This window comes from Polistes dominula, unplaced genomic scaffold (assembly GCF_049000335.1).
Source record: "Polistes dominula isolate Pdom_NZ unplaced genomic scaffold, Pdom_raw_medaka contig_24, whole genome shotgun sequence".
Classification (NCBI taxonomy): Eukaryota; Metazoa; Arthropoda; class Insecta; order Hymenoptera; family Vespidae; genus Polistes; species Polistes dominula.
Genome location: NW_028301150.1, coordinates 5,846,331 through 5,874,161, shown reverse-complemented (window position 1 = coordinate 5,874,161; position 27,831 = coordinate 5,846,331). Strand labels below are relative to the sequence as shown.

General features: G+C 30.9%; 1 protein-coding gene and 1 long non-coding RNA gene across 11 annotated transcripts in view; one reads left to right on the top strand and one right to left on the bottom strand.

The window, feature by feature from the left end:
• Mxd (MAX dimerization protein) overlaps positions 1-27,831 on the top strand; it is a 152,154-nt gene that overhangs the window by 82,893 nt on the left and 41,430 nt on the right. For all 9 annotated transcript variants that reach the window (XM_089177710.1, XM_089177703.1, XM_089177706.1 and 6 more), the window contains 2 exons: positions 8,772-8,886; positions 16,048-16,432. In XM_089177710.1, coding sequence (XP_089033836.1) covers positions 8,772-8,886; positions 16,048-16,432 — 500 coding nt within the window. The remainder of the gene's footprint in view (positions 1-8,771; positions 8,887-16,047; positions 16,433-27,831) is intronic.
• Positions 16,451-27,831, bottom strand: part of LOC107066498 (uncharacterized) — a 31,571-nt gene continuing 20,190 nt past the window's right edge. Inside the window, exons 2-4 of one of the 2 annotated variants that reach the window (XR_016178343.1) lie at positions 24,836-24,975; positions 17,377-24,776; positions 16,451-17,336 (exon numbers count right to left, since the gene is read on the bottom strand). This is a non-coding gene — a long non-coding RNA (uncharacterized LOC107066498). Of the gene's footprint in view, positions 24,777-24,835; positions 24,976-27,831 lie in introns of both variants that reach the window. The other variant, XR_001475738.2, reaches the window with a different exon arrangement.

Here is a 27,831-nt window from a genome sequence, read left to right as displayed (position 1 = left end):
TAATGATAACACTTTATCAATTAATGTTCAAACAATTTGTAAATGTTAGAAAGTGGTATGTACAAAATCAAATATATTTGAAATACGATTAGAAACTTTGTAATTAGTTGTAAACCCATACATGTTTGTATACTATGCTCTTGATTTTAATTAATACCACCTTATTAACAATTAATATTCTCATAAAATTAATAATAGATGCAACCCTAGAGTTTTATTACAAATCACAAATATGTTTCAAATATAATTAGAAACTTTGAAATTTGTTTCAAAACAACATACTAGTGTTTATCCTACCTGCAAAGCTGCTTAGAGAGTTTTTTTCTTATTTTAGGATTTACACGTGGCAAATGTTATAATGATTCGCGAAGCGTATGTTCTGAATCAAAAAGATAAGCTATAAAAGGAAAGTTATCAACGCGATTAATTTTTTTCTTAAATTCGCATGTTTAACAATAAATTAAAAAGAAAGTCATATTTACATCTAGAAAAAAATCTTCAAACGTCATAATCGTTGTTATACTTGTAAAAAAAGAATTAACTACGCGTACTATAATAACGATTATTAAACAAATATTATATATTTGACTTAACGTACTATCAACTTGAAAATAAAATTATTAAAAATAATTCCTCTTGTAGAACTTAGTTTTAGGTATGCAGAAAAACAGAGAAAAATAAAAAAATAAATCAATTAAATCAACACCATTTTTTCCTTCAACAAAATAAAAAATCATAGAATTAACAAAAAAAAAATTAATATCAATAGTACATAGATATACTCTAAAAATTAAAATTATATTACAAAATATTATTAAGTATAATAATAATGATAAGCTGTATGTATAAAAAAAAAAAAATACAAAAAAATGAATTTAGATATAGAAAATGATGCTTTTAAATCACTTTTAAATTAATTAATAATATTTTTAAATTAAATTATGATTTTAATAATCTCGTATGGTTGAGATGATATTATACCGAGTATAATGGTTTTTAACGAGCAAACATTTATTAATAAATATCGCGTTTAATTTTTATTTTAAAAGAGGTAATATAATAAGAGGTAAATATAAAATATGAACGAAATAGTTAAAGATTTTTTGTGGATCAGCCTGTATTATTGTGTGTGTGCACGGATGTCGTCGCGAGTGCGTGGCTGCAGCCAAGCCTGGCGGGTGCATTGGCCGGCCATGAGTTAGATCGCTTCAACAGCCGCCTGTAAACAGCCTCGTAACTTTACTGCACTATCCCCCTATCCCCCTTATCCCTTCCAACTTCCCCCCTACATTCACCTCCACCTCTACCTCCATCTCCATCTCCACCTCCACATCTTCCTCCTTCCTCCTCCTCCTCCTTCACCTTCTCTTTCTCTTTTTCTTAGTTTATTCTACGTATATGTGTGTGTATATATATATGTATGCATTTGTGTGCGTGAACGTATCATTCTTCTCGTCTCCAATCTTAATCTTTTTTCTCGATTTTCTTAGAAAATGATTTAAAAAAAAAAAAGATTATTTTTTTATTATTTTATGTATATATATATATATATTATTTTTGATTAAGAATTTTTTTTTTATTATTCTATTATTGTAATTTTATTTTATTATTTTATATATATATTATTATTATTATTATTATTATTATAATATTATTTTTTTATTATTTTTTAATTATCTTTTACATCAAAGATCTTTGTGTTTCTTTTTCTTTCTCTTCTTTTATTATTCGTTTGTAAGAATGCAAATTCCTTTAAAGATTTTTCTTTTTATCACTTGATTCTATTTTCAAATTTGTTAGATCGTGATTTAAAAAAATTAGAAGGAGGAGTAAGAGAAGAAAGGTAGTGACACGTTAAGAAAAAAAAGTGGACACGTTTATCGGTGATTATTTTCTTCTCTTTTTTTTATTTTTTTTTTTTTATCGTTAATTTAATCTATGAAATATTATACCTCTGCTTTATTTCTTGTTCTTTTTTTTTATTTCTTAAAAAAATTTTTTTTTTAATTTTTTTTTTTTGATCGATATTTCTCGATCATTTTTTCTTTCCCTGAACATGATGATAACAAGATATCATCCGCTCTCGTACGTGTATGTGTGTGTCTATTTGTCAGTGTTAGTGAGAGAAGGGATCGTAGAAGCGTTCTTCTCTCGCGTGCTTTCAACGCTTGGAATTCCAACGTACGCAGAAATTGCTCTTCGCTTTGATCTTGGATGCTGAACGGAAATCAAAGAGAAACGCCGTATAAAAGAGCACCACACATACATACATATATATATACACACACATATATATATATACACGTGTCACGAACTTTATCTCTCATTCTCGGTCGCACTTATTTCTCTTTTCCTATACGTGAAGAAGAAGAGGTGTATATGAACAAAAAAAAAGAAAAAAGAATAAAAGAAAAGAGAGAGAGAGAGAGAGAGAGAGAAAGGGTTATAAAGAAAAGGGGGTTAGGGAAGGGGGAGGTTGGAGAGAATGAAATAACACTTTTGTGTTATCTTTAGCATTTTTCGAGCACCTCGTTTTCATTCTCCTTCTCCTTTTCTCTTTCTCTCTCTCTCTCTCTCTCTCTATTTTTTTCTTCGCTTCATTTTGCATAATTCCAAGGTATATTTTTTTCATTATTCTTTCTTCTTATTACACGCGAGTGGCTTTAACGCTTCGTCGTCTATAAGCCATTAAACGCAATAAGCTCGTTACTACGTGGTTTATATTTTAGACTCTTTTTTTTTTTTTTTCATTATCCAATAAGGAGCATGAATTTTTCCTCTCGTGGCATTCTCTCCTTGAACTAACCGGTCGTTCTTACGGTTCGTTCAACCTCAGGACAAATAGATAGATAGATAGATGTATAGATGATTTAAAAGATAGACTAGGAATACTTACAAACTGATAAATATAAAACTATAATTTTAATTTAACATTTCTAACATGTTGTTTTCGATCTACTTATTATCAGTTTTTCCAATTATCTTATTTTTATTTCCTTTTATATGTAAAAGGGAGAATATTATGTAATGAGTAATACGTAAATGAGAGAATATTATGAATAATTTTATATATTTGTGCAATTAGTTAGGTAATTAGGTATGTTAATATGTTTGACCAATAATTCATAAATTGCTTATTGACATACCAGAATACATAATGTAATAGTACTTCCGTGGGAACGAATTTTCTTCATTAAACTTTGACATTTTCCACAGTACTTTAGAAGTTCTTCGTCTCTTGGAGAACGAAATCACTCTACTTGTTCTACGATTCGATAGTATTCATCGAAACCGGTTTTATAGTAGATAAATGTATTGTATGTAGATATATATATATATACATATTTTTGATAGATTTTTCTTTCCTTTTCTTTTTCTTTTTTACAAGTAATCACCAAAGATTATAACAAAAAACAATAATTAATTATTGTTATTATTCCCTCTCTATCTATCTCTTTCTATCTTTATAGATATAGATATATGTGTGTGTATATTATATTTCTTTCTTTCTCTATGTGTCTTTTAACACGAAAGAACATCGCAGACTCGGGAATTTCACATGAAGTATTTATTCATCAGATTCTCTACGGGTACGGTGAAGAGATAGGACAGGAATTTCATAATGTCGGTGTCACACGGTAATATTGATTGAAGGGCACAACTACCCACCTCCCCCCACACACTCCTCCCATCCTCTTCTCTCTACTCCATCTCTGTATATTCGCTAGTTCTATCTCTCTTTCACAATTCGTCTCTTCGAGGTTCTATTAAAGGACAAAAATGTTTCGGAAACCCTGTCGGGTTCGTAAGAGTTGCATCAGCTGGATGTCCTGGAAAAAGGACTCATAATGGAAGAGAGAGAGAAAAAGAGAGAAAAAGAAAATGTTGTACAAATTTTTCAATTTTATTTTTAAAAAATATATTATGAAATATTATATAAATATTATATAATTCATATTATATATTCAAATAAAAATTGAAATACATTTAAATGTATTTAGTACATTTGAATATAGGCAATCGATTAAAATAAGCTTTATGGTGACATGTTTATTTGAAAGAAGGGTTAACATAAAAATAAATATTTTCATGAATCGTTTGTATTATTATTTTATGTAATAAAATAACAATAAACTAAAAAATAAAAAGTGAAATTTAGAAAGAAGATCATTGGTTGTTATGGGTGGAAGTGGTATCCCGTTTGAATAACGGGAGGAGGGATTAAAGGTTAGTTTATTCGTGGTGGGAAGAAGGTAAGGGGTACGGTTCGATGCTCGCCATTTAATTTCATAATAATTCGCGACCTGGCTTCGAATTACGAGAAACTTTCTCGCCATCTGCTTTTCGCATCACGTACTCGCGATGAATGGACCAGAAGGTTACCCACTATCGCGAACTTACTTTTAGTAGTAGTAGTGGTAGTAATAGTAGTAGTATGTGTGGTAGTGTTCTACGAAAAGGAACAAACAGTTTCTGATGCGAGTAACTCTGGAAACGGGAGGATGAAGATAGGAATATTTGATAAAATCCTAAACCTCTTTTATATATATAATGTACATGGTGATTCATTAGTTCTTGTCACCTAAATAGCTTTGAAAATATGACAGTAGAAGAAAAGTGAATGCAGAAAAAGTTGCATGAAAAATTCAGGACTGTAATATGACATTAGTATTTTTTTTTGCTAGATTGAGTTATTTTTAAGATATATTGGTCACCTTTGTTTTTTTAAATACAATGTTATCTTTTAATACTTTTCTTTGGATATCGGCTGACAAGACGGATCCAATGATTTGCAACATTAAATACAAAACCTGACAATGATCAATAAAAACTATTCGAAAAATATCTGTTCCGTCCGTTGTCAGAACAACTGAAGGATGACACAACCCTGACGCAACCTTGACGTGATCATGATAAGGAATAGCTGTATTATGGCCGGCTTGTTCGCAAGTTTTCACATTCGTTGACCTTCCAAAATATTTTTGTTATACATCATTGGATTCGTCTTGTTAGCCGCTATCCAAAAATAAGTATTAAAATATAACATTGTATTTAAAAAAATAAAATTGACCAATAAATCTTGAAAATGGCTCAACCTAGCAAAGAAATACTAATGTCATATTGTAATCCCAAATTTTTCATGCAACTTTTTTTTTATTCTCCTTTTTACTACTATCATACTTTCGGAGCTATTTAGGTGGCAAGATCTGGTGAATCACCTTGTATATATTTGTATGTATATTTCTATGAGTGTGTGTGAGCGCGTGCTCGTGTTATTTCTTCTCTATACGAAGAATTCACGTGACTTCGTGAATCTTATAGTTGAAAAAGGTTGTTCGAGAGAAAGAAAGAGAAAAAAAGAGAGAAAGATGTTATTACCCTTACGTTATCTGTATCTTTTTCTCTCTTTTATTTTTTTTCTTTCATAGGGGGAGAACGGAAGGCGGTAAAAAAGTTGCGGAAAAAGCGATAAGATCCGGATTATCGCGGCGATCACGGACCATTAGTCGAACGAATCGTCCTTTTATTCACAACCACTACTATCTTTCTATCTATCTATTTATCTGTTTATCTTTTTCTCTTTTTCGTTATCCTTTACGGTCTCGCGATAAATGCAGACGGAATATGGCAAATGTACGGGAATTATGTATTCCTATTTTTTCTATATGTATATGTGTATTTATGTGTACGTATGTGTGTATAAGGTACATCAAGGTTTATACTAGAACTTTCAAAAACATGTTATTTATCTCGAAAGCGTTAGAAAATTGTAATTTTTATAAAATATTTTCCAGTTCTGTATTATTTTTTTGTTTGTTAGTAATTTATATATATATATATATATATATATATATATATATATATATATATATATATATATATATTTCGTAAATGTAAATTAACGTGATTTATTTGAATTATATCTTTGTTTGTAGATAATTTATTTCTCTTTTGGTATATCATAATTAAATTTGGTATCAGTAATTAAAAGGGAAAAAAATTGAAAAAATATTTTATCAATTCAAATAAAAGTGTTTTCTTTGAAATATTCATAGATTATCTTTGTTTGAAGATAAATTTATTTCTTTCCTAGTATCGCGGAAATTTAGTATCAATTATTAAATGGAAAAAAAATATGATAATATATATATATATATATATATATATATATATATATATATATATATATAGAAATAAAAATTAATGCATTTTCTTTGAAGTATATACGTATCTTTCTTTGAAGATAATTTATTTCCTTTCCAATATCAGAAAAAAATTGTTTTTGTATATTATTCATGAATATATACATTTATAATTTAAATTTAATGTTCGTAATAGAGATTTATAGATCATTTGCATCAAAACTTTGGAATATCATATTTTTTTCTTCCTATCTTTATCTCTCTTTCTTTTTTTATATTTTTTTTGTAGTTTCTTTTTAAGAAATATCCACTCTTGTATCTATTATTGTGCGAAAAGCTTCTACCATTAGTCGAATGAATTCTTTTGAATACAATAAATATAATCAGAATAGAGGAAGAGAAATGTTCACGCAAACGGTGTTCCGAAATATTTCTCCACCTTTCTTCTCTCTTCCTTTCTCTTTCTTTTTTCTCTCTCTCTCTCTCTCTCTCTGTCTTTTTCTCTTATTCTTTCAAAGTGAATTCTGGCTTCGATATTGGTTATAAATGGACGACGTTTTATATCTACGTTTTGGTCTACGATAAATTTTCGTCGACTCGACAAAACGCCAAAGGAAAGAAGGGGTGAGGAAGGGGGAGGGAAAGGGGTTCAATGCTGGCACAGAAAGAAGGAAAAATGCTAGGGTTCGTTTCTATATATATATATACTTTACACGAACCTTTTCTCGTGTATACGTAACATACATTATGTGTATTATAATACGTGTCTCCTATTTCGAGTAAGAAGACAAATTTTTAAACAAAATTATTTTTCCTTTCTTCTATCTTCCTTTTTTTTCTTTTTTAATTTTGGATTTATTCATCTTGATTTTATTCATCAATTTTTGTCCACCTTCTTTTTTTTATTGTAGACGAAATTTATGTTAAACATAGTTGCAAGAAGGTAGTATTTGTTTTTTTGGCCTATTAAATATTTTTAAATTAAAGCAGGATTCTACTTTAGTCGCTCGAGAAAAAAGGTATTTTTGTTAATTTTTTATTCGAAAACTAAGAAAGATATTGATGTAGAGTTTGTTGTGCTTAATAAATATACTCTTAAAGTATATTAAAAAATTTTTTTTATTTATTTTATACGCTCTATATACATTGGAGAGGCCCTTGAACTGAAAGCCTAAAAATAGACTAGCCTTTGCGGTGTTGTAAAAATCTTGACATCGGATTATCTGAAATGAAAAACTCGAATAGTTTTATGTTCACAAAGACTACAGCAACCGCTGGTAGCAGATTTTTTCATTTACAAACAAAAATAACAAAATGGCGTCAGTTGAAAAAAAATTATCAAAAAATCTCTTTTTTTCTTTCTTATTTTTTGCCCAAAAAAAATAATAAAAATGAAAATTTTTTTATAAATCTGCTACCAGCGGTTGATATATGTGTATAGATTATGTGGTAAAAATTTCAGACGAATCGAAATTTTTACAACACGCGGTATAAAAATGTGATTCCGAGAAAAAAGCATTTAAAGTTTTTTTAAGTAAAAAAATCACGAAAAACGTTAACTTATGCTTAATCAGCGATACCTGCACCATACAGTATGCCTTCTGACTGCTCTAGAAGATAATGTTCTTCAAGTCTAGCTTGTCATTTTTTTCTTCTGCTCTTTTTGGAAGCTTCAGACGAGCGGCGATTTTCTTTGACAACGCGCTCGTTGTCTCGTTTACTGGCATACTGAGCAGCGGTTTCGCCGATTGTAATGCCCATTACCTCTATAATTTTTAAAATTGTTTGAAAACCTTCATTAAATATGCATGCCGCAGTAAGGCATGCAATTTTGACAATATTTTTTCCATTGAAAATGTGTTTAGGTGCCATGGCCCATACCGTGGAGTGAATAATAGTTTTTACGTCTACAAAATATCATTTATTTACCGAAAATAATAAAGAGATAGGCAGAAATAAGAGATTTATAATAGTACGCAGTTGATCGAACAAACAAAGTAAAGTAGTATGAGTAGGTTCACCGCGCGCAACAGATTAACGCGCACGGGTAGATTCGAGGGACGGAAAAGTACAATTAGAATGCTCTGATCTTTTTGAAATTTTCAGAGCGTATTCTTAAATATATTTACTTATGAATAATCGAAAAAAAAATTTGAAAAAAAAAATTACAAAGTAGAATTTTTTAGCAGTTAAATTATCAATTGTCATGTACAATATATTTTTATTTTAATGATATACGAAAATTGTCCACAATAGTTCACAAAATCTGTTATGAAAACAATTTTATTCATAATTAAAGAAATAATTTATTTGATCTTTAAGTAAATTTTTAGATAAATCAATTGGAAAATTTAGTTTTATTATATTATTGTATATTTTTTTGTTTTTTTATTAAAATGGAATCAGTTCTATTCTTAACAAGAAATAAATTTTGTAATCTACAAAATAAAATAGATATAAATTTAAAAAATAGAAAACATAAGAAAGAAAATTGTAAATAAAATTAATGATGAATCGTCGATGAATTTCGTTATCAATAAATTCAATAATTATATCAAATTATTAAATATAAGAAACTACTAAAATTTCAATAATAATTATAATCGGGAATTTAATTTTGTGTTACAGGAGGGCCCATTTAAGAAATTGTCTCGAAAAGCTGAAGATGTTAGTACCGTTGGGTCCAGAAACTTCAAGACACACTACGTTGGGTCTTTTGACCAAGGCTAAACGTTTTATCAAAGTAAGTAATTACAATTAACATATGAATCGTTTATTTTGAAAATGGTGTAAGTCCATTTTTTGTTGTTTCAAAAAAATTAAAGTTTAATATATTAGTCAATTGAAAAATATACATTTATTATGTCAATTCTGACAATGTTTCTATTAATTTATGATGATATGTAATATGATTATTACAAATTTCTTCTTTAAGGGAATTTAACTAAAATAATACGGTCCATATAACATTAATGTACAATTTTTTTTTTGTAAAAACTGTCATCACAAATAGGGGAGGGGTGGGTTGTGTCACGTGTCTCTTCGGCTCACTTATGCTGATCGCGATTATCTTTTTCGTAAAGCAACAAAATAAAGGAAAACGAACGATAATAAAAATAAAAGAAAGATAATAGAAAAGAGAAAAGTTTCTCAGTTCTTTTTCTGGTTTATGACGATCACAGAGCAGTTCCGGGTGGTCACGCTTGAAATCCATAGATACAAAGTCGTGCCACGGTAAAACTTCACTATGAGAATAAAGACTGTCGTTGGCGGATGGAGGAGAAAGGGAGCTGGGGGGTTGGGGTGGTTAGATGGAGGTGGTCGTTTGAATATTTCATGGAGACTTCTGCGAAGTCGCGGTTTGTAAGAAGAGAAACGAGAGAGAAAGAGAAGGAGGAAAGAAAGAAGAGAAAAAGGGAAGGATGAAGAAAAAAAAAGAAAGAAAAAAAGAAGCTTCGTGGTTGTGTCAGTAGAAAAAAAGGGGGTGGAGGAATGGGGGTTGGGTTGGTTGGATTTGAGAAGAACGCCGCCCGGCAGAAAGGCGAGTCGGTATAATTAGCAAGAAAGATGGCGGAAAAGATGTCTACCGAGTGTGAAAAGAATTGCGGTCGAGCATGGTCTATCTCGTTCGTTGGAAACTTTTCTCTTTCTCTTTTTATCTCTCTCTTGCTTTTTGACATGTTGGACTGTAAAAAAGGAAACGAATTTTGAGTGAGGAATTGAATCGTATTGTAAACGTCAAATGTTGACTATGGATGAATGTTAAAAGTATTTATACTATTTTATCTAATTGTACAATATATAACAATTACAGAGATACAATTTGTATACTAAATCGAAGGAATTGTTTAACTATGAGATAAAAATGAATGAACACACAAACACACACATATAGGATGCATTCAAATCTTACAATGAAATTGATATTACCATTTAAAACAACATTCATAAAATTAAATAATAAATTCGTCATCCTATCCACCCCTCACCCTTTCTCCATGAAAAACATTTAATAGATTAATCTACTACCGTAAAAAAGAAACGAAATAGAAATAAAAAAAGAAAAGGATTACGAGTTATAGACAAGCGTGAAAAATTAAATTTCGCGGTTAGAATAGGAGGCGAGTTTAATAGGAAAGGTCGAGAGTAATCGTATTTTCCATGGTTATGTCACGCACCGTGTATAAGAAAAAATTACAGAACGGGGTGGGAATCAGAAAGAGATAGATAGATAGATAAATAGATAGATAAATAGAGATAGGGAGAAAGATACACGAAGATAACAGAGCAACATTCTGAAAATATACATGCGTGCAACCCCTTAGAAACATTTACGCATATACAGATGATAGATATACAACTATACATATATATGTATGTATGTATGTATGTTATGTATATTATGTATATTTGATGTATGTTATATGTATGTGTATATATGATGTATGTATGTATGTATGTATGTATGTATGTATGTATGTATGTATGTATGTATGTATGTATGTATGTATGTATGTATGTATGTATGTATGTATGTATGTATGTATGTATGTATGTATGTATGTATGTATGTATGTATGTATGTATGTATGTATGTATGTATGTATGTATGTATGTATGTATGTATGTATGTATGTATGTATGTATATATATATATATATATATATATGTATATATATATATATATATGTGTATGTATATAAGATGCATAGAATGGTATATATATACATACATATATGTGTTAGAAACTCCCACGCAAAGCGTGCACGAACAACCAAACGATGGATACGCGCAACTGCACGTACTACCTCTGCAAACCAGCCTCGTGCGTGGATAGGAAGTGGTTAGTTGAAAAGAGGAGAGGAGAGGAGAGGAAAAGAGAGGAGAGGAGAGAAGAGAAAACGTGTACACACGCGGCTTACGCGCGTACGCCATTGTTCCGACGCTCTGTAATTTACTAACTACGCGTCCATTATGCGTCGGCACTCTCTGTTTGTCTCGACACCTTTACATCTCCCTTTCTTCCCCCCCCCCTCGTATCTTTCCCTTCATTTTTGTCTAGCTTTTATTTTATTTTTTATCTTCCTCTCCTTTGTTTTATACATTTGTTTCTCTCTCTCTTTTTTTGTTTTATATTAATTTGGTTGAATTAATTCCGTTTATTAAATCTTTTTTCTTTTTGAGATATATGAACGCATATGTGCGTTCAATGATAACGATTCGTTATCGACTTAAGAATGCATATACGCGTTTATCAATTTTTTTGTTGTCAACCTTCTTCCTTATTGGTTTTAAATTATTCTTTTTCATTTTCTTTTTTATTTTATTTTTTTTAGTTTAGTTAATGTTAACAAATCACAAATTGATTTAACTCAACGATTGAAAATTGTTAGCTGCGACTGGTAATCAAAAGGGTTAAAGTTAGTAATTGTACTTTCTTCTTTTTTTTTTATTTCAATACGATTGAAAATTTGTCATCGGTGTATGAGAAAGTACCGTTAATAATTTGATAAGTGTTGGGTTGGCAAGAAAGTAATTTCGGTTTTCTAGTGTGAAATAAAACTCTATTGTTTCAATACAAAAAATAACTAAATGTTATTAACTTTCTATACAAAAAATGAACTTTAAATTAAATAACTAAAAAATTGTAACATTAACAAACAATAACGAAACAAACATAACACTATCTATTGGTGCAAGCCGAAATTACTTTCTTGCCAACCCAATAATAAAAGTAATCAGCGTGCGATACTAAATCGTAGTATTTGAATATAAATTCCAATTATCTATGAATTTTTTCTTTTCTATTTTAGTATAGTTTAAATTTTCAACTCGATCTCTCCGAAAAAAAAAAGAAATAAAACACAATCTTTTCCCTTCCTCTGCCCCCTACTCCTTTCTTTCTCATACATATTTAGTCTCTCTCTTTTAATCTTTTTCACTTTTTCTTTTTCCTGTTTTCATTATCGGCATCCTCCCTCCCATCTTCTACCTTTTTTCCCTTCCTTCCTTCCTTCCTTCGTGAGAGAAGATCGTAGGTCGAAAATTACAAATGTTGTTAGTTTTTCTATGCTTTTTTTTTTCTTTTTTCTTTTTTCTTTAATACAAGAAAAGTTCGTTACAATGTAATCACGTTTTTTTACTACTATATGCACATCCCCCGTATACTTATAACATGTCGACGCGTACACGTACGTACACGGTGCAATATGTGTACGCTTCTTTTTTTTTTTTTATTTTTAAGGAAAAAAAGAAGGAAAAAAAACTCATTAGAGGGAAAAGAAAATACGAAAAGCAGGAAAGAGAAAATACGAATAAGGGGAAGTGGTAATGTGTATGATCGTCGTATTTTGTGCTTTCGAAAAAATCGTGTCGAACCCAACACACACACACTCTCACTCGTTTCGTCTCTTTTAAGTTCTACCGACAAAGTAAAAAGCAAGAGAGAAATAAAAAGAAAAAGAGGAATAAAGGAAAAAGGAAGAGAGAGAGAGAGAGAGAGAGAGAGAGAGAGAGAGAGAGAGAGAGAAGAAAGAAAGAAAGAAAGAAAGAAAGAAAAAAAAAGAAAGAAAGATGTTATTTTCTCTATAGTAGAAAAGAAAGAAAGAAAGAAAGAATGTAAAAAAACAAAAAGAAAAAGGGGTGTAGAATATTCATTACCTAATGTGATGCTCGCGTACACGCACGACTCGTTGCTTTTCGCGAGATTCACTCATTTATAGGTTACTTCGTACATTTTCTATCTTTCTTTCTTATCCTTTCTTCCCTTTTTTCCTCCCTTTTCTCCACTTTTTATTTCTCTTTAAGAAATTCGTGCAAAACAGAGTGAGATTGAGAGAAAGAGAAAAAAATAGAGAGAAAGAAAGAATGAAGGGACGCACGTGTCTCGCACGTACTCATCAAAATGCACTCACGCAGGCACGTATTATATTCCAAGCGGCCATTCGTTTTTGGCATTCTTATCTTCCTCATCCCTATTGGTTGGTTGGTTGGTTGTTTGTTTGTTTAGTTGTTTGGTGGCTAAGTTTCTCATCGTTGGATTAATGAAAGCGAAATATGAAGATAAGGGCCGCCAGATTTTTGTGATAAAGAAAATGAAGAAGTTTGCTTACTAGGCAGGCGTTCGTGCAAAAAAGGGCTTATATTAAAAACACGTGGATTACTATGCCATGTAATTTCTAGCTCCAACTTTTTCTTTTTCTTTTTCACTTTCTTACTTGCTTTGTTTTCTCCACCCTTTCCTTATTTCTCCAATTTTTAATGGAAAGGTTTTGAGGGTAAGACAATGATAACAATTTCGAGATTTATACCTTTGTATGTTTTATGTTCTTTTTTTATAAATTATGTTTCTGAAGTGTTTTAAAGATATGTAAAATAAATTGAGTATTGTTTTATTTTTTCAATTTGAAGCATTTTAAATTATGTTGAATGGAGTTAAGTCCCTTCGAAATTTTATAACAAATCAAATTGTTGATTTTGACAATGGCCTAACTCCATTCGTGGTTAGAAAAAACATATTATTCATTAAATAATTGCGACCATTTTAATAGGAAATATAATTTTAAAGCCCTTAAATACATTTAAGCAGTATAACTCATTAGTATCTTGTACGTATATTTTTCATTGCATTGAAACGCAAACCCTTCAATATCTCGATTTGAACATAAATGGAGGTAGGCCACTTTCAAAATAAGCGGTTCATATATATATATATATATAGTATTTTAAATTATTACTCTTCTTAATGATAACAAAACGTAGGAAAAAAATGAGATTCTTGTCAGTTGTTGCAGTATAACAACCATTTATAAGCTATTCAAGAACCAGTAAGTTCATTTGTAAGCTTACTAAGTACCCAAGTTAGCATTCCGTAACCTCTTGAAATGCATATAATAATAAAATGACAATCATTGTTATTTTTAATAAAAATAATAACTTAATAAAATAATAGGAGTAGGGAAAGGGCGGAGTTATATTTTCTAAAAGCAAACCGTACTTTATTCAGTCGTATTTATTAAAATGCATTAACTTTTATTTAAAGAAATATATTCTTTTTGAGGTAGAAAATAATGCATTTGAAAGAAAATATGCTAAAGATTTCGTTTAATTTTGTTATCAAATAATGCTTCGTTATACATTATATTACTATTATTATTATTATTATTATTATTATTATTATTATTATTGTTATTATTATTTTTATTGTAAGTCTACTCACAAAGAAGGATCTCTTGTTTGTATTTTTAGAAAAATACATACACACGATAAAATCAAAAATATATATATTAATTATTTTAAATACGATTAAAGGATATTATTTGTAGATAGTTGTATGTATTCTCAGAATTAAAAATAAAAAATAAAATAAAAAGATACGTAACCCGTATAAATAATAATTTTCAGAAGAGAGTCTGGGGTAAAAATAATACTTACATATACTTATATACGAATAAAAATATGTTTAAAAAAAAAAAATCAAACGATCCACACGCATATCAATCACAAATAAATCCCAACATCTAAAAGGATCAAATTGGACACAAATCAGGCACACAGTGATTCTCGTAAATCCGTGGATTGTCAAAAGCGTCATTATCGAAGATTCGTACATACACGCACACATATATGTATGTGTAGCTTTTGATAGAAGTTGAAAAAGGATGATGGAAAAGAAAAAGGGGTGGTTAAGGTTGATGGTAGGGGGATGGGAGGGAGGTTAGGAATGACGTGAAAGAGAATCGAGGTGGAAGAAGAACATTTCAACGATGGTTCTTGGTCGCTCGTCCGTGTCCTACCACGATCGGGTTTTCCTGGCACGAAGTAGATGGCGGAAGCAAAGTCGAGTCCCACTTTTAAGGTTGAAACGAGAGAGAGTTTACGAGGAGACCTCAGGAGGTCGGCTCGCTCGCTTTAACCTACCCTTATCTACACTGTAAACCCATATCGAGCAGAATGAAAAGTACCAAGGCAGAGGAACTCTTCCACGACGATTTATACACACACAAATACACACACACACACACACACACACACATATATATATATATATATATATATATATATATATATATATACATAGGTGCGTGCATATATGTATATATGTATATATATACTACATGTACACTATCTTCTACCCTCGTTCTTCTTATCTGCGATTTGGTGATTCGGTCTTTCACTCTTTCTCCTTTTTTATCCCTTCCCCCCGTTTCCCCTTACTTCCCCACTACTCTGTTAGTCCTCCACCATCACTCCTACTATCTTTTACCAAATTTATTTTCGTTAAAAGAATTCGTTTTGCACATTTTTTTCATTACTTTACTTTACTTTATTTTGCTTTACTTTACTTTACTTTACTTTACTTTATTTTACTTTATTTTACTTTACTTTACTTTACTTTACTTTACTTTACTTTACTTTACTTTAGTTTTTGCGTCTTTTAAATAGATATCCTTTCTTAGGTCGGAATATTTTTCCACGAAGAATATTTTTGTTCTCTCGACTCGAATGAGAGATGATAAAAAAAGGAAAAATAGAACAGAAGTATTAGGTTGGCAGTTAAGTTTTCTCGCTACTTTTTTTTTCTTTTCTTTTTTTTCAATTTTAGCATTACGCGTGTCATTAAATGTTTTTGGCAAATAATTTTTAATTCACTCTAGCATATATCCAATTGATATTATCTAATATATTAAAGTGAATCGAAAGTTCGTGCATTAATTGTTTTATAAATTGTATTATAATATGCATGATGGATTGTTTTTTAATTTATTTTTTTCCAATTGATATATGATATTGATACAGTTATACATATATGTATATTCGTTAGACATCGTAAATAAGATTATACATGGTTGTAAAAGTATATGGAAACTAAACTAACTTAAGAGGGTTTGTTAACTTTTGTCAGAGCCTGGAGGAACGTGAACGGAAACATATGGTGTACAAGGAACAACTTTCGCGCGAGCAAAGGTTCCTCAGGCGACGACTCGAGCAGCTGACGAGTCAAACGGGGTTGCACGGGCTTCATCAGGGTCTCCATCAAGGTCTACATCACGAACTCATCGAACGAAACGGTTTGAGTTCATCATCATCGTCGTCGTCGTCATCACCGTTGAGCTCATCTGCACCAAACGGATCCTCTTCCGCTGCGGCCGCGGCTGCAGCTGCTGCACATCTATCGAAACGTCGCAGTATTTCCGAGTGTTCACTTGGAACAGCCTTTTCCACCAGTTCGGCCGATAGTTCAAGGAATTCCGACAGGTTTGCTGGCAGTCCATCCGTCTCAGAGTCCGGTAAGTACTTGACCAGCCCTACAATTTCTACTAAACTTTTGACCCACAATTTTTCTTTCAACATTTTTTTTTATCTTTGCGTTGTAATTTTTTTTTACACATGTATGTATTCGTCAGTCTTAAGAGTATTTTTTAATTAGTCAAATGTGTATATATTGAGTTTGTATATATACAATAATTCTATTTCAAAGAGAGAAAGGGAATTTTAAATTAAATCTTATGATCTCTCATCTATTAGGATTTTTTTATCTTGACACTGCATACGCAATTTATTTGTACGATTTTTACTTTCATTTTTTAACGATATTTATTTTGGAAAAATATTGTCATAAGAATGAGACAAATGTAATTTTTCAATTTTATTCGTATCTTTCAAAAATGTTATTATTAAATTAAAAAGACGTTTCATATATTTGTTGAAAGATAATAGATTACATTTTAATGGAATCGAATGAAGGAATTATTTTGACGTAATGTTATTAGACGAATATGAGTTCATGAGGGTGGATACAAGAAGAAAAATAAGATGGATGTATCATATTTTTACTTGTTTAAATTAATTTTTCAATATTATTTGTATCTTTCAAAAATGTTATCAAAATATAAAAACAGGAGGTTAAATATATTTGTCAAAAGAATTATCTCTACAGATAATTATCTATATATATAATAGATAACATTTTAATGAAATCGAATGAACGAATTATTTTGACCAAGTGTTATTAGACGAATATGAAGTCATGAGGGTGGTTAGAAGAAGAAAAAGTAGTAGGAGAAGTAGTAGAAGAAGAAGAACAGTGTATCGTGTTTGTCGATCTCGAAATTTTGCGGCGGTCATGCAAAACGTGTGTAGCTTCGTTGCCCTTTCCTACCTACCTACCTACCTACCTACCTACCTACCTACCTACCTACCTACCTACCTACCTACCTACCTACCTACCTACCTTCCTTCCTACTTTTGCTTGCTTGCCTGTTTGCTTCGTTTTCGGCGCTTCGTTGCTCACTTTGATCGTCGTACCGGGCGCGAACGAGAGTTACACGTCCTTCATACATTTATGCCATATATATATATATCCATGTATATAGTTCCATATACACTAGAATGGTGTTTTAAGTGTCGGCGAGTTCTAAAAGGAGACTACTTCTCGAGCATACGACACACACGACCGGATTAGCTGACGCACAGCAAGCAAGCATCCCTTCGCTTTGTCACACCGTTCCCGAAAGCAGACTGAAAATATACTCTCTTTAAGAAGGAGGACGGGATTTTAATACGTGTGTGTCTACTTTGCTGTTCTCAATGACTGACTATGACGATGAAAAAAAAGAGAGAGAGAGAGAGATAGAGAGAAATAGGGCGTACTTTTAAGAGGGACAAAATTAAAAAAGTGGCCCTTTTTTGGATTCTCTACTTAAAATTGAGACTAATTGACACGTCAACTTTTATTCCGGGTTTACTTTTTTTTTTTTTTTAATTATTTTTTGTTAGAATTTTTTTGTTTGTTTAGTTGTTGCTATTGCGTGTAGTACCTACACTTCTGTAAATTTAATTTTCTTTTTCTTTTTTTTTTTTGGTCTAGTCGAATCAATACGATCACATCACACAACAGCTGTATTATTATTTTGTGTTTGTTTGTTTATTTATCATACATTTTGGTTAGTTGTATTTTTTTTATTTTGTTTGGATTTATTTGAAAAGGATAATTTATTTTTTTTATTTTTACCTTGTTTATGTGATACGAATAATCGATACAAAAGTTAAAAGAACGTGTTTTGCTAGAATCCATGATATCGGAGTATTCCACCTGGAATTACCTGTCGTATGAAACATTTTGCGGAAATGCATTCCTCCTCCCAAAAACAAAAAAAAACAACTTAATTAGGTCACTTTTAAAATAACCGATTTAATAATTAATCGAGTAATCACGATTAAATATCCATTTAGAATGGTTATTGGTACAATCTTTCAAAAATAATCTTTAGTATTCGATTATAAAAAAAAAAAAAAAAGAAATGTCAAAGTCTTCGAAAAAATGCACTTGCTGTCGAGTGAAATATCATCGAGGAATGTTCGAGTTTAAAAAATATTAAGAAAGAGAAAGATAAAGATAAAGAATGAAAGAGAAAGAGAGAGAGAGATGAAGGAGAAAAAGAGTTTGTTGAATTCGTAGACGAAACGAGGGGGAAAGGAGGATGAACGTTAAAATTGATGATCCTCTCGGTTGGAATATCTCGGGCAGTGGCAAAGCACTTATCATAAGTCACGAGTGTGGCACGACGACGATTTTTCGAATTCTTTCGAGAAAAATTTCACGTACTCTTAATAGTAATAGTAGTAGTAATAGTAATAGTAATAGTAATAATAATAGTAATAATAATAGTAATAGTAGACCGTTTTCCTGCACTTTTTTCACATAAGAACTCTCTTTCCCTTTTTCATATATCTTTCTTACCACCTGGAAAATACAAAAAGAAAAGAAAAATATCATAAAGGATAAGAAAAAAACTAAGAATAGTTACGAAAAGATGAAAAAGGTGGGGGTAGTAAGGCGCTTTTTCTATTCCTTTGTTTATCAGCTTTTTTATCTTCCCATTCTCATATTTATCTATCTATCTATCTATCTATCTATCTATTTATCTATATACTTACGTATGTATTTGAGTATATACAAAGGAAAGAAGAAAATTATTGCCACTGGCTTTCTCGATGCCACTTCTTGCACTGTTTATCATTTTACGCGTTTTCTTTCGTAAAAGCGGAAGGATCCAAGTTCCTCTAGGGTATTTCGAAGTAAACTTCGAGTTTAGTGGCGAGAGAGGACGGGCAGGGAGTTGGTTTTGTGGTGAAGTACGATAAGAAGAAAAACCAAATGCACCTACGTTACCCCGATTATTATATCTTCGTCTGTTCGTTGTTGTTGTTTTGTGTTCGCACGATCAAAGGAATAAACTACGTGTCCTGGTGATTATTAATGTTTGGGGTAAAAAGAACGGGAGAGAAGGGGTGAATGGGGAAAGGATGAATGGATGGATGGGGGCAGAGAATATTTGTTGAGCAAACAAGTTCTTATTACGTTACAAGTTACATCCTCGTTGGTTTTATATATATGTATTATATATGTATACGTACTCTTTGAACGTCATTTTATATCAGATTATTTTCATCTAAATTTTAATTGATATGGATTATCAACGATATTTGTTATTGTAATCTACGAATGATATTAATTAAAATTATTAATTTAATTAAGCGAGAATTTTATTTTTTAATAATCTCGATATTACGTTTTTTCTTTCGTTTTTCATTAAATCAAAAATAAATTAAATTTATTATCATACACGTAAAATCGATGACAACGGGCTGAACGTGATAAGTTAAAGCCAAAAATATATTTAACAAAAATTGAATTTCTATTTAAATTACTTTTTGTGTTTTTGTTTTTTTATTATAAAGAAATAAATCATATAATTTGTATAATTATTTGACTTAGGTCACCGATACGCTTATAGATTTAAAGATAAATTGATTTATGATTTGGAAATAAAATATGGTTGTTGATTAGCGATATTGATGAATCTAAAAATTATTTAACACACTATACGTATTATATTATTAATATAATATAATATAATATGTAAATATATATATATATATATAAATTTGCGCCACCATTGGGAAACAAATTTTAAAACTCCCTTTTCTCTGCCACCCCCTACCTATTCTCGTTGAATCGTATTACATAATTTTTTATTCGCGAATCGTGTTATTATTATTTATATTGTTATTTAAAGCATAATAAGAAATTATAAGAAACATTTATTTGTTCCCAAATTAAACGCAATCTTTTTTTTTCTTTTTTAATACGCTTATGAATTTTTATTTTTAGAATATGAATAAGAATTAAAAAAAAAAAATAAATAAATGAAGTAGGGGATGTTGATACGGATATTCATTGGTAAGAAAAAAAGAGCCGTGGTTAGCAGGAGTGACGGCGGGGGGTAGAGGATAGGATTGAGAGGAAAATAAAGAATGGTGGGAGGAGGGGTGAGGATGGTAGGCGGCTTGTATCGCAATTACTTGCTCTAATTCCTATTCAACTTCCCTCTCGATTCATCCCGCGGGACGACCAAGGAAAATACGAGTGAATAAGACAGAGATAGAGAGAGAGAGGGAGGGAGAGAGAAGGGATGGGTCGGGGTGGGTATAGGGGAGAGGGATGGTAAAACGTTAGTCTCGTCATTAGTTTCCTCGTTAAACTCTCGACGATGCGTTCGACTTCTCTCGGTTGAAGTACTAACGATCACCGGGCTTGACGGTTATTAAGTTTCGCGAGTAAAATGAGTTGTACCTTGTTGAAAAGAAAAAAAAATAAAAGAAAAAAATTAAAGAAAAGATTAGAAAGAATTTCCGCGAATTGCTGTCTTTTCTTGGAATTTTTTTCTTTTTTTCCTCCCTTTTTTTCTCTTTCCACGTAACTCGAATCGATTGTACGACAAAATGAAAAATAATAAAAAATAAAAATAATGTCGTTATCGTTGTTACTAATATTTTTCTCGATATTGATATTTTTATTTTTTTCTTCGTTATAAACTTACATTTGTTAGGAATTTATATACGGACGTTTAAAAAAACAAAAATAAAAAAAAAAGTAGGACGAGAGTTATAAGTCATCGATGGGGGAAGAAGGGGGCAAACGATAATAGCTGTTTCGGTTGAAATTTATTTATTTTCTCCAACAAAATTCAACAAGACTGCTACACTAGTTTGGTTTGAAATTTTCTGTTATAAACCCTTTTTTCTAGTTATTTTATCGTTGGAAAAAATTCGAAAGAAAGTAAACGTGACCAACACAAATTGATTCTTTTGAATTTTTTTACCCTTCTCTTATATTTTTTTTTTTTTTAATTAGTTTAAATTAATTTTACTCGTTCGACCTCGTAACCAATTTTTTTGATCTTCTCATAAATATTATTTTTCATTTTCAGTGAATATATTTGATCTTCTTTCTCTTTTACACATATACACACAGACACACCGTACTACGTGCAATTTCCGTCAGCTGTTTTACCTCAATACCCCCGGCTGTTAGATTATTCGCGAATGTACTTGACGAGTAATTTTCACGCGTTTATAAGCTCTCGCAAATAGGATCGTCCGGTATGTTTCGTTATCCTAATTTCTTGGCCTAACGGGTAATCGAGAATTTACTCATTGATTTTTTTTGTCACGGTCAATCATTCGATGCAAGAAAACCTTTACGAGATTTTACAGTTAGCAACCAGCGATAAGAACAAAAATCATATTTTCCTTCATTGATTATTTTTGATCTTATTCGATACTGTTTAATTGTGATTATAGTTTTGATGTATAATTTTTAATCGTAATGAATCTTAAAACAGAGAGATTTTTATTTTCTTTCCTTTCGAAATATATAATTTCGTGTTAGATCAAAAAAAAAAAAATAAAAAATAAAAAAAAGTTAAATCAAAATTCATGCGGTAAATAATAATAAATAAATTATGTTTTTATTTTGATCGAACTATATTTGGTTATAAAAATGTGAATACTGATTTATAAATCAATTCCAATATATAAATATTTCTATAACATATTGAATCATTTTATATTAGATCAACAAAAATGTCATTTTTGTTTTAACAAAAAAAAATTTGTAATTTAAAAGTAGTACAATTTATAACAAATTTTTTCCTTTCGTCTTTAATTTAAATAATAATTATAATATATAATACAATTTATATTTAGATTAAATATATCAAACCCCTTTTGAAAATACAAATTATAAAAGTTAATTAAAGTAGCGATAAGAAAGGGAAAAAGCTACGTAGAAAAATATCTAACTCGAAAGAAAAAAAAGAAAAAGAAAATAAAGTTACATGACTTTGTGCAAAGTTAACATGGATTTCATTAAAAGAAAAAAAGAAAAACAGTTGTAAAGGAGGTGAGGAAAGGGGAGGATGAAAAAAGAGAGAGACAGAGAGTAAAGAAAGGAAGAAAGAAAAGAAAAGAAAAGAAGAGTAAGCAGATAAAGTTTCGATACTCGAAATCAATAATCGAACGGGGTGTGTTTGTAAGAGGGGTGAAGTGGTTAGGGGGGGGGAGATGATATCCTATATCTTAAGAAGGAAGCTTGAAATTATTGAGTGAGTTTGAAAAAATAGAAAAAGAAAAAGGGGGGAAAAGGTATAGTAGTGATTGGGTTGAGAATAAACACAGAGTGTTTGGAAGGGTATAACTGTAAAACTCGTGAGAAGAATGAAGAATAAGAGAAATAGAAAAAGAAAGAAAGAAAGAAAGAAGGAAAGAAAGAAAGAGAAAAGAAGTGGTGGTAGTGGTGGTGGTGATCAGGGGGGGGGGAAAGAAGGGGATAAGAAAGTTCGTCGAGAGTTATAAAATAATTTCGCGTTGGAAACTCTCACGTCTATTTAGCTTGAAGAAAAGGAACCCGGTGTACCGGTCAAAGGTAATTCGTGGTTTATACCCAGAGGTAACTTGAGTAAGAAAGAAAGAAAGAAAGAAAGAAATAAAGGAGAATAACTTTTTCGTTCGTTACTTCAGCTTCAGTCTGTACTTTTAACAGGAACTCGAGTTATCCGGAGTATCGATTTCTTCCTTTCTACGTAATACTTACTATCCTTTAATCGTGTAGTTAACGTATCTTCAATTTTCTATTGATATATATAAAAGAATCACAAAAAAAAAAAGAAACACGAACAGATCTATATATTATATATATACCCTTTTTTTTTCATAAAATATTGAAGTTCGCAGGTGTTTCTTATTTTTAATATTAGTAATTACAATAATAATAATAATTTTCTGGATAAATAAAAATTGTCAGGTATGAAAATAAAATAATACATGTTATTTTGTTATATTATATATATATATATATATAGTAATCTTATAATTTTCGGATCGATTTAATGAAAGAAATTAATTATGATTTATATCGCATCGTTTTATTTTCTTCAAGTTGGTTAAAATTGCATTTTAGTATATATATATAGAAGTAATAATAATGCAGAACGCGTAGGTTAATACGTAAGTAAAAATATTACTCATGGCATAAATTCGTCGTCGTCCTTTATCGTTTTCGTCATTGTAGTTGTCATTGTAGTTGTAGTTGTAGTTATAGTTATAGTTATAGTTGTAGTTGTATTAGTTGTCGTTGGTGTTATACGTCACGCGAATCGTGCATTAAAATTAACGTTTTAGATTTATACAACGAACTACGACAACGCGATAGAGAAACCACCAACGATTTAAAATGTTCAAACTGTTCAATCTTCGTCGAATCGTGTAGAAAAAGTAAAAAGTGAAAGAAAGGGAAGAAAAAGAAAAAGAAAAAAGAAAGAAAGAAAGAAAGAAAGTGAGTGAGCGAGTAAGTGAGTGAGTGAGTGAGTGAGTTAGAGAGAGTAAATGTAAGTGTAAGAAAAAGAGAAAGAGAAAGAGAGAGAGATAGGTTATGTGTAAGCTTTATACTTTGTAGCGTGTGCATTAAACTACACCGAATAATTAAGTTCAGCCACGAAAGGGATTTCCTAGACGGTTAGACGATACACCAGCAGCACTTTACTAGCGTGTCGCGGAAGAATTATTATACGTGGGAGGAGAGTGTGTTATACGAAGTACGAAAGCTCGTTTACCGAGTGATAGAAAAGCTTCCAGTAACAAATAACTTCCATTTTTTTCTTTACTCACTTCACCCACTCTCCCTCTCTCTTTTTCTCTCTCTAACTTTACTTACCCTCTCTTTCTTTTGTTTATCTTTTACTTTATTTTTCATTTCATCAAATATAAATGTTCGTAGATGTTTCTTATTTTTATTATTAATAGTTACAATAATAATAACAATAATAATAATAATAATGATGATGATGATGATGATGATGATGATAATTTAATAGATAAATATAAATTCTTAGGTATAGAAATAAGTAATTAATATACTATTATATATAATAATATTAACAGTAATATAACTAATATATAGTAATAATAAATAGAAAAGCAATTAAATAAAAAAAAAAAGACATTTTTATGTTTCAATATTAAAATTTTATAATTGCATAAAAAGTGAGAGGGAGAGAGAGAGAGAGAGAGAGAGAGAGAGAGAGAGAGAAAGACAGACAGACAGGGACAGAGAGAGAGAGAGAGAGAGAGAGAGAGAGAGAGAAAGTAAAAGGGTAAACGATCTCTAACAATCCGGTGTTTGTCAATGCCCACGAGCCTTTCATGGTAATCCCTTTAGGATGAAATTCGAGGGTCGCTCGAATTAGCTTGATACATCATAGTTGGACGTTTTCGGCGACGTGACGAAGCCTGTGAAAGGATTGAAGCCTGGTAAAAAAAAAAAAAACAGGAGACACGTACCTACCTACCTACGCCTTCTTTTATCGTCGTCATTGTCGTCGACTACGAGTGGTAGTTTTTCTCGTAAATCGACCAACTCTCTTTCTCTTTCTCTCTCTCTCTCGTACGGTTTCTTCACGAAAATCTCACTTCTCAAAGATTGTACACCCTATGAAAAAAAAATTATTATTCATAAATGTCTCTTTAATAATCAAAATTAGTCATTTCATTAATTAATAATTAATGCTCATAGTGCGACAAAGATTTTTCGGAGCTTTTTTTTTGGAATAAATAAACGAAACGACGATTCAAACTTCATCGATATCGTTATAAAACTATATATTTGTTTTTTTCTAAATAAAAGATATATCGTTAACCAACATTCATTATAAGTCCACAATTTTTATGATCCATGCTAATGATACTAAATAAATAATTTTACGATAGAACGATCATAAATGTGTTGTATAACAATTAAATTTCAATTTTACGTCTTTATATCTATACTATAATATATGCCAAAACAACTTCGTTAAATAATTTTTTTATTCTAGTAGGAATAATCGAAGTATCTATAGATATGTGAACGAGTCTTATAATATTTGATTAAAAAATACACACCCGCACACAAATTATAGTCTATTATAAATTATAAATTATTATAAATTGTAGACTATAAATTACAAACACTATACAAAAAAAAATTGACACTCGTCAATAATTCTTGTGTGTGTATGTGTATATATTTTTTACAGTAATAAAAAAAAATAAATAATAAAATATTCAAATGAAGATCATGCATAGAAATTATGATAACGTAGGAAAAGGGGAAAGGTATAGGAGAAGTGGAAAAGGTTTGTCGGTAGGTGTTATAAGTAACAGCCCTTCCCTTCCCATCCCTTTCCTTCATTTTCTCTTTCTCTTCTCCTCATAACATCCAAACTCGAGAGTTGGAAAGTTTCGAATCTCTAGGGTGGTCTGAATGGTTGGAGCGCACCTTCTCTCGTGCTTGTCGCTCAAAGCTTATGAAATTATTCTAATGCGATACATCGTGCCTGGAGACACAGCAATGGATGGATACAGTGGAAAGAGAAGGGCTCGAAGGTAGCAGTCTTCTTGTGACTCGGCTTCCTTGTCTATCTGTCTGTCTGTCTGTCTGTCTGTCTGTCTGTCTGTCTGTCTGTCTGTCTGTCTGTCTGTCTGTCAGTCGGTCTGTCTGTCTGTCGAAGCTGTCTGGCGAATTATGCACAACCGATCTTGGAAAAGGAATTACTTGCATTGGTAGATTTTTTAATATTTATATATATATATATATATCATAAAAAATATAATATATAAACAAAACAAGACAAAATCCATCCACACCATTCACTTCGATTTAAATTCACGAACAAGATTTTAATCATTTATTTATTTACTTTGTTTTGTAACAAACGAAACTCATCATATAACATTACTTAAAATAAAATTATTTATTTTTTATTACGTAATAAAGTGATCCTGCAATATATATAATAAAAATATTGCAGAATAATCGAGGTCGTTGTCGTTAAAAGGGTGGTATAAAGGACCGCGGTTATTATTAACGTACATAATCGTCTTATCGGATGTCCTTTTAAATATCGATTTTTCGTCGTCTTGCAATCTATCGAAGAAAAAGAAAAATGAGGAAGTATAGATAGATATAGATATAAAGAAGGGGGTGAACGGGGTACGGGGGTTAGAGGTTGAGGGTTGAAAGTCGATGATGGAAATACGCAAAAAGGAAATAACACGAGGAGGTAAATTAATCGCGACACGGAGATAGAGAAGTGGCAAGGGTTGCTAATCCCCCCCGTAACCCTTTACCCCACTCTCTTCCCCCTCTCTCTCTCAATCTGCTTTTCAATGGGATCGAATGGAAGTGATCGTAGGCCATAATTAAGAGGGGGAAGCATTGACGTAATGTACAGAGTCACGTTGCCTCATTGTTGCTAGCTACTTGCAATTAGCTGTGCGAACAGCCAATTTGCCCTTCGGCATAATAATTTCATATCTGGCTCGTTGAATTTTGCCGAAAGTAATAGTAGTAGTATTAGTATTAGGATGGTAACAACTTCTCATCGGTGTATAAGCAATAGCGAATTTTGTCAATCCGATTGTGTACGTATACACGATATAACGTTCATACACACATATGTATACGGTTATATATACAAATTTTAAATATTAACATCACTTCACTATTCTTGATAAGTATTACGAACACATACATATATGTTTCATATATACGAGTTTTAAATATAATTATCAGTATTACTAAATCAGTACTACTAAAAAAAAAGATAATATGCACGTTAAATTTTATTTCTAAAAAAAAAATAACAAAAAAAAAACTTTTAGAAAATATATAGAGATATAACACACACATCATATATATCTAATAAGATTATTATCTTTTGGTTATATCGATCTATGAGAATATCAGACAGATTTTCCTTCTACTTTTGGTGAAGTCTCGATTTATAGAGCTGGCGGGATCATAGCTGCTTTCACTTGGCAAAACGAAGGGGGTGGTGGAGGAGGGAAAGGATCCGTAGGGAAGGAAGATTCGTGACTAGTAGGACGATTCTCATTTGGATTGCGTCGTGATCGAATTGACATTCAATCTCGATCTCGAATCGCATAGGGCTCGTGATGGTTCTTGTACGTCTATTTCTATCTCTCTATCTCTCCATCTATCACTTACACATACTTACACATACACACACACACACACACACACACACACACACACACACACACCTTCGTTTTCACTCATTTTACCTATCTCATTTTCGTGTACGCTTATTGTGTTTCTTCCGTTCTACGTTCAATCGTTGCTTATCTGTTCGAGAAAGTTCTCTGATGTGTAGAAGTTAAATTTAATTCGTTGATGAATTACTCTCTCTCTCTCTCTCTTTCTTTTTTTTATTTTTATTTTTTTCTCATTTTTTCATACGAATATTCGTTACCCTAGATTCACGATAGTAAATTATTGTTATTA